This window comes from Triticum dicoccoides, chromosome 1B, assembly GCF_002162155.2.
Source record: "Triticum dicoccoides isolate Atlit2015 ecotype Zavitan chromosome 1B, WEW_v2.0, whole genome shotgun sequence".
NCBI lineage: Eukaryota > Viridiplantae > Streptophyta > Magnoliopsida > Poales > Poaceae > Triticum > Triticum dicoccoides.
In genome coordinates this window covers 17,752,309-17,760,845 of record NC_041381.1, presented here as the reverse complement: position 1 = coordinate 17,760,845, position 8,537 = coordinate 17,752,309, and the positions used below count along the sequence as shown (strand labels likewise).

The window sequence follows — 8,537 nt, the reverse complement described above, 5'->3', positions numbered from 1 at the left end:
ACTTCTTCATTTTCTGTCGCCGCTGCATCTCACCTTGCTTGCACATCGCTGCAGGTCATTCGCACGTATCGCGGCCTGCCAGTATGGTCTAAACGACACCGGTCACCTGTGCATCACCACAGCACCTCAAGTGTTCGATGAACTGCCTAGGTGAGTTTTTTTTGTTTGTTTCTTTTCTAATGGAGACGTTTGGATTGAACCTAGGCGTTTGAATTGTAGTTGAAGAGGTTTAGGGAGATGGTCTTGGAGGACTCGTTGTCATCCGAAGATGAAAATGATGACGATGACTTTGACACCGTTTTAGGCATGATTTTCAATGATGATGTTTGGAGGTCTAGGGGGATCGCATTTTGGCTGCATACACATCAACCATGATAGAGCGGAGGTCCATGCCAAGATCATGAGAGACTACCTTGATCCAAACCAACCTATCTGAAGAAGTATTAAAGCATTGATCGTTGTCTTTGGCCTGGAGTACTTGAGGGCAGCAATAGAGGAAGAAAACCAGAGGCAGATGACTAAGAGTGAAGCAAGAGGATGGCCAGGGACGCTTGGATGACTTGACTGTATACACCGGACATGGAAAAATTGTCCTACAGGGCGGAAGGGTACAAAGTCCACTGCAATGATCCAACGATCATCCCTGAGGCAGTTGCATCAAAGGATCTTTGGATATGGCATTCATTCTTTGGTTTGCCTAGCTTTCACAATGACTTGAGTTGAGATCACCACTGTTTTCTAGGATTATTAGAAGCGATGCTCCTGCTTGCAACTACTCGGTGTACGGGCACAAGTACTCGATGGGTTACTACCTTGCGGATGGCATCACCAGAAACGCTTTGCAATTGTTCGTGGCCCTGCCGAGTACTAGAGCTCCAAGGTTCTATGGCGGATCATGATGTGTTTCATTATATTGCACAATATGATCATTGAAGACGACAGGGATATGCCTAAGAACATTCGTTACATCACCAATGGGACTCTGATTGAGCCAGAGTATGATATGAACATGATCCTGGCATTCCTTGAGGAGCATCGCAAGACCAAGAACCAACAAGTTCATGCTCAGTTACAACAAGAACTTATTGAGAACCACTGGCAACGTCTTAGCGAGTCCTAGTTGTTCTATCGCATGCTATTTGCTACATTTGGACCATCCAACGTGTTTAATTTTGAATAATTCAGTTTGTATACTTTTATTCGATTTATAAACTATACTCGTGATTTGCTTGAACATTCAAATTTATGTTTAGTTTCTATAAGTGTGCTAATATGTAGTTGCAATGTATACCATAATTGCAAAGTTTAGGAAAATCAAAATTTTACTCCATTATATATAGGGGATCGGTTAGGTCCGGCCAAAACTTAGTAGAGTAAATATATTCCCCTAATGGTAAACTCCAAAACTTTTCGGGGATCGGTTAGGTCCGGCAAAAACTTAGTAGAGTAAATATATTCCCCTAAAGGTGTACTTCACTACTTTTAGGGGATCAGTTAGAAATGCCCTTATGTGAAAGTGTTATTCTAATCCTGCCTTTTGTAGGGCTTTGGAGGGAGACAGGGACTAGGTCGGGCCGGGTTTGGTGTTGAGTGATTGATTGGCTAGAGCCTAGCTAGAGGTAGATGGCTAGCTAGGGTTTTACAATAGATGCGTAGATGCGCACTCCCTCGCTTGTGTGAGCATTTCTTGATTCACATGGTAGAGCAAGATTAATAATATAGCCGGCTACTAGCTCTATCTTTGTGCCACTTCACTTATAGCCAACCTAAAAGCCCTTTCATATAATAGTTTCTGGCTCTAACAATAGGTAGTTGATGCTTGACCCCACATTTTTCTCTCACAAAGTGTGTTGGAGCACGTGCTGCAGCTGGCTACAAGTTTACAGCCCACCCCTCTTCTCTCTCATCTCCTCTCTCCTCCACATCATCATAAATCTGAGGTGGCAATTCTTATATCCTGCTTATGTCACCCTATTATACTTGCTCGTATGTGACTGTGAGCTGTGACATGTTAGGATGGTTTCCTGACTTTTCAGAGTAATACTCCCTTCGTATCTAAACTAGCGTACCAAAACAACTTATATTTAGATACAAAGAAAGTATATAATTTGTTTAAAGAAATACAGTTGTTGACAACAAAAAATTTGGCACGAGAAGTCTACAAGACACAAACGTGCATGAAAGCCCATGTCGTCGGGTCAGCTCAGAGCACAAGTGATTCCTCAATCTAATCAAGGGATAGTAGTACTAGTTGATAACCAAGCACAACCAAATGAAATATAGTCCATCACGTTTTGGGGGCGATCCTGATGCCCCTGACGACGAGCCCACTCTTCCAGTGCCCACCGTCCTGAGACAAGGTGACCACAAGCTCCCCACCCTGCTGCCCCTTCTCCACCTCAACATCCCCTACCTTGAGCGGCAGCCATTGGCCCTTGGCCTTCTTCTCCAGGCTCTCCTTGCGCTCCTGGGCCCTCGCGCCGGGGAGCTCAAGCTGGAGGTCCACGGGCAAACCTGCTTGAGCATCACCTCGAAGGCAACCTCGTAGGCAGCCCCCGGCGTGAGCTGCGACAGCTCTAGCTTCCCGTGGACCTCCAGCGACCACACGTTCTTCAGCTCCGCCACCTCCTCTCCTGCAGCGTCGCCGGAGCTGCATGTCAGGTTAAGGTCCGCATCGATCGATCAGCGCGCGATACTTGAGCATGATTAACTACTAGATAGCTTGTCCCTTCCTTCTCATTCCGTAAAATCAGTCTGTAGATGTAGCAAAACTCAGATAACACGTACCTTCCTTCTCCCGGGGGCGGGGGCAGCCAGGCCCAGTAACTGGGGTTCTCCGCCCAGGCGATGGACAGGCCTCGAGGGAGCAGCATGAAGCAGTTGTTGCCCTTCTCATCCACCCAGTGCCTCTGCGTTGCATGCATGGATAGACAATCATGTTATGTTTGTTCAGAAAGCTGCAAAGCTATATATCCAGTTCATGCTCATCAGAAGCAAGTCCGTGTATGTGTAATATTCACCTTGGTGGGTCGTTCGGGTTGCGTCTTGTCCGAAGTAGTAGAGGTGCTGCGCTCGGTGGTAGTAACAGCCGGTGTCGCCGGCGAGCTGAAACAGCACGGGCATAGTCGCGACAGTGCCGTACCCATTGGCAGCTTCTTCAGGAGTGCAACTAGAGCTCAGACGTGAGACATGTTGTGACTGACATATATATATGTACCTCGTTGCGGAAGGTCTAGAAGCCGGAGACAATAGAGAGATCTAATTCCTCTAGCACTGATTAAGCATGGGATCTGGTTCCCACGTGATGAAGTTCAAGAGAATCTACTTTTTTGGCAAATGATAAGTACGCATCATTGTTGCACTGATGCTCTGCTTTTTATTGAAATGTCATGCTTGCATTGATGCTCCTTCGGGCTCTTCTTTGGAGTGGGAGACATGCATGCTTGCTTACACCTCCGGCCCGGGTAAATTGGATCCACAGTCCTCGTACTTGCTGGCAAGGTCCGCAATGGTCCTCGAGCTTGCATAGTTCCTCGCTAAGGTCCTCATGCTCGAAGATATGGTCCATCTAGGCGGGTCCCATCTACATACGCTGCTGTGGGTCCCATCTACATACGCGGCTACCCTCTGTGCCAAGTGTAGAGATAATGTGTGGGTCCCACCTGTCAGCATGCATGTGATGGACGGGCCCGGTCATGTGATCACTACCGGACTCGCAGCCTATGCCGACAGCCTGTACTCTACCGTTGGCATAGATCATCTGCCGTTGGCATAGACCCGTCGGCATAGATCACGCAAGCGTAGTCTTGTCAGACCGTCGGCATAGTTCTGCCATCGGCATAGGACCCTATGCCGACGGCTACCGTCCGGCCGTCGGCATAGTTTAGCCGTCGGCAGTGTTTTTTGGCTGACGGCAACGGACGGTGCCGTCAAAAGCACCGATGAATCACGGGAAGCCACGTGGCATAGGTATGCCGGCGGTGCCGACGGCTAGGCCGTCGGCGTACCTACGCCACGTGGCTTCTCGTGGTGCCTCCTGGTGCCAGGGCTATGCCTATGGCAAAGCCATAGGCATAGATGAAATCTATGTCGACGGCTTTACCGTAGGCATAGGCTTGCCACGTGGCGTCCTCTGGTGCCTCCTGGCGACAGGGCTATGCCTACGGCAAAGCCGTCGGCATAGATGAAAATCTATGCCTACGGCAAAGCCGTCGGCATAGATGAAAATCTATGCCGACGGCATAGCCCTGCCACATGGCAGGCCCTGGCGCATCTATGCCGATGGCTTTGCCGTCGGCATATATATATTTTTTATTTTCCCTGATTTCTCTTTTTCAATTCATTTTGACAGCATTTCAAAGCAGAAAATATGAGATTATGCAGACATATGACAATTCATCATCTAAACATACTCAAGTTCATCATCATCATTTAAACATACTCAAGTTCATCATCTAAAGATCATCATCGACGAAAGTTCATGAGCATAAGTAGTGCAAGACATGAAACATCATTTCAAAGTAAGAACATGAAAGGTATGGCACGACATCAAGCAAGACCACCGCCGCCAAAATCACCACCGCCAAGACCACCTCCGCCGAAACCACCATCGCCAAGACCACCTCCGCCAAAACCACCACCACCAAGTCCAGGATCACGTTGCCAGATCGGAGTGACTGGGGTCGACGTAGCAGGAGTCGAGCCACCGGTCCCCTATATGTTTGAGAGAAGATTCTAACGGTAAATATGATATGATAGTGTTGAATGAACGAGAACTAGTTTGTCAGTAGTTAGGCAAATGTACTAACCGGACTACCACCGCCTAGTGCCACCCATTCATCAAACGTGGGAATGTGTGGGACTTCTCCCGCAGGTGGTGGTGGGGGTCCAATTTGTGTTGGCTCCGTGCCGTTAGTCCAAGACGCCAACATAGCATGGATGTTAGTTAAACAAGAAAATTAGAAGGTCAGAAGGAATGAAAGTGCAAATTTTAGCTTGGTTTTAAGAGGGCAAAACTAACCGTCATCGCTTGACGGTTGTAATCCTCATTTTCCTTCACTCGTTGCAAGTACTCCCGCACCTCAATATGCCTATGCTCGAGAAAGGCCTGATATGTCTACATAATTGAGGTTGTTTCTAAGTGGGCAGTGCTGAAAATAAACTGAGAAAGTTAGAGACAAAGAAGATAAGGGGAAGTACTTACAGCACGCTGGCGGGCTAAGGGAGGTTGTGAACGCCCGGTACTCTCTAACGGGCTCGGGTTGGTAGCCCGAAGCCGTGTGTACGAGACCGAAGGAGTGATCAAGCCATCGAAACACGGATACCGGCCATGGGGCTTCCCCTCGATGGCCACCACCGCCGTGTCGTCGATTTGAGACTGGGCGACCTCGGGAACAGGAACATCCGGATGCAACTTCTCAAACTGCTGAGTATAAGACTCCAGGTGCTCCTCGGTCTTACCGTAGTACTGGCTCTCGCCGTCCTTGCGATCACTCCGCTCGCGGGCCAGCTTCCATGACTCAATGTCTGAGAGCGGCCTCTTCAACTTGTCCTCCTGCAACGTCAAACAAAAGTTAGCCATACATAAGAACATGATGGTAAAGAAGAACAAAAATGCATCATGCATATAGATATACCTTCATGGCCTTGAATCCCCAGTGGTTCCTGTTTCCTTGGCCGTGTGTCCCGTCTCTTCCACGGTTAACCCGGGCCTTGCTGCTCTTGGAAGCAAACTCTGGCCCACTACGAGGCTTACAGCTGAAACTCCTTGGCCACGAGCTGGGCCCACTACGAGGATCCATCCAGCTGGGCCCACTACGAGGCTTACAGCTAAAACTCCTTGGCCCGGGGCTAGGTATAATATGGATATGGCATATACTTGATCACTTAGCTAGGATCCATCCAGCTGAAACTAAACTCTTGCATCATATCATCAACAACAGTATACTAGCTAGCTAAAATCATCATAGTCGTCATTACCACTATTTAATCATCATAGTCATTACCGCTATCTAATCACCACCAACACTAGCTTAAAGAAGAAACATTCACTTGTACCAGAAGCAAAGATATCATCGAGTTCAACATGGTCATGATATTATAAGCGTTCATAACACCACAAAAGCACTCTTTGAGATTAAGTTCAGGACGAAGAACACGGACATGAGAGGACAAGTACTAAGAGCATGAACTAGCTAAATCACTCATGCTGCTCTCTCTCAGGTAAAATAGCATAGAACATGTATAGCTCTCCTAATTGATCATACTGGAGCATGCAGATGAACCTGTCTCCTAATCGTGGGTTGCGCTTCCCATTGCTGCCCCTAGTACTGCTCTGCGATCGTTAACAATTTTTGTCCAATCCTTCACTATTAAGCATTCATCGCTTTTAGAAATTCTGAATGCACTCATGTGCAATGTAAGATATCTTGGCCGTAAGTTAACAATTGACATGCGACCTTTAGTATCGATCCCTTGAGGCACAACTGCCATCGGGAGTCCCTGTTGAAAAACATCGTATAGTAATTAATATACTTAGCAATGAAAGTTTAGCAAACAAATTATGTATGCAAAAGATGCACTGAGGACAAATAGTAAAAATCTTACCATCATTCCTAAATAGATGTGACCGTAGTTCAATACGGTCACTATTGGTCGCACGTTTTGAGTACTAACATTTCTAAGTGCAGGAAGAAAATTTGTCTTGACAGTATGAAGATCCTCAAGCCATGAAACATAATGACTTATCTCCTCGCAGTTTAGTTCAGCTCCGGGACAGTAGTAGGTCCTGTCTACCAAGCGTCGGACATGTTTGCTTGAATGGAAATAAGCTGTCAATAGAAATTAGTTGTCAACTATTTTTGAATAAACAATATCAAAGACATAAATATGGTTGAGAAACTCACATAATGGTAGAACTGGAGGCCTCTGCACATCGACCCAGATGTCTCTATTACCTTCAATATCATCTTCCGGACGAATATCAAAGGTGATAACCATATCAGGCTCAAATGCATAAGCCTTGCATAGTGCTTTCCAATTTTTGCATTTAAAATAGGTGTACGTGTCTGCATTGTAGGCTCTTGGTTGTCCTTGAATATTACCTTTGGGTGCCTTGTGCATACCCAATTTTAGGCTCTTGCCACTCCTTATTCCATAGTCCATCGGATCTTTACCCAAAACTTGAAAACTTCACAACACAAAACTCAACACAAAACTTATAAGCTCCGTTAGTATAAGAAAACAAACCACCACTTTAAGGTACTGTAATGAACTCATTCTTTATTTATATTGGTGTTAAACCTACTGTATTCCAACTTCTCTATGGTTCATACCCTCCGATACTACTCATAGATTCATCAAAATAAGCAAACAACACATATAAAACAGAATCTGTCAAAAACAGAACAGTCTGTAGTAATCTGTACCAAACGTATACTGATGGAACTCCAAAAATTCTGAAATAAATTTCTTGACCTGAGGAATTTGTCTATTAATCATCTGACAAAATAATCAACCTAAAAGCACTCTCCAGTAAAAAAAGGCAGCTAATCTTGTGAGCACGAAAGTTTCTGTTTTTTACAGCAAGATCATATAGACTTCACCCAAGTCTTCCCAAAGGTTCTACTTGGCACAAATACTAATTAAAACATAAAAACACATATAAACATAGGATAGATGAATTATTTATTACTAAACAGGAACAAAAATCAAGGAACAGAAATAAAATTGGGTTGCCTCCCAACAAGCGCTATCATTTAACGCCCCTAGCTAGGCATGATGATTTCAATGATGCTCACATAAAAGATAAGAATTGAAATATAAAGAGAGCATCATGAAGAATATAACCTAGCACATTTAAGCCTAACCCACTTCCTATGCATAGGGATTTTGTGAGCAAACAACTTATGGAACTCCGGGCGCGGAGGGAGTGGAGCCGGCGCAGGGGAGCAGGGGGCTTCGGTGGTGCGGCTAGGGCGCGGAGGGAGTGGAGCCGGCGCAGGGGAGCAGAACTCCGGGCGCGGCCACGGGAGGTCGCGGGCGCGGCAAGCGCGTCCCCGAAGTGAGGCATGGCGCGGCCGCGGCGCGCGGGCCGCGGGGACACGCGGGCAGGGGGCGAAACACCGAGGCGCGGGACGAACTACAGGGGCGGCGGCGACTAGGTCGACGAGGTCGAAAGGGGGACAAGGGTCGGCGCGTTCGGCGCAGAAGCTCACCGCGGGAGCGTGGGGTCTAGGCAGAGGGCTCGGGGAGGTTCGAGGAGGTCCGTCGAGGGAGAGGACGAGGCGGCGGCAGTCCGGCGAGGAGGTCCGGCGAAGCTGCTCTGGGACGTCGGGGTGGAGGGGCGATGGCGCGCGACGGGTCGGGGCGTCGGTTTCCCCGAACCAGATCCACTCGGGGCGAGGCCGGCCGGCGAAGGACGGAGAGCCGGGCGTCGGCGATGGAGGCGGGGCGGGGTCGAGGAGGCGAGGTCCAGGCGGCGGCGCGGGCTTCGGGCGACGACGAGCGATGGGGCGCGGCGTCGGGGTCGAGGCGAT

General features: G+C 47.8%; 1 protein-coding gene across 1 annotated transcript; it reads right to left on the bottom strand.

Annotated features, from left to right (window-relative positions):
• Positions 1–2,134: 2,134 nt before the first annotated feature.
• LOC119299716 (uncharacterized protein PHLOEM PROTEIN 2-LIKE A4-like) lies at positions 2,135–3,169 on the bottom strand. Its single transcript, XM_037576879.1, has 3 exons — positions 3,021–3,169; positions 2,788–2,909; positions 2,135–2,650 (listed from the first exon to the last, which is right to left on the bottom strand). The coding sequence occupies exons 1-3, from the start codon at positions 3,144–3,146 to the stop codon at positions 2,410–2,412; spliced, it is 489 nt and encodes a 162-aa protein (XP_037432776.1). The 5' UTR covers positions 3,147–3,169; the 3' UTR covers positions 2,135–2,409.
• Positions 3,170–8,537: the final 5,368 nt, after the last annotated feature.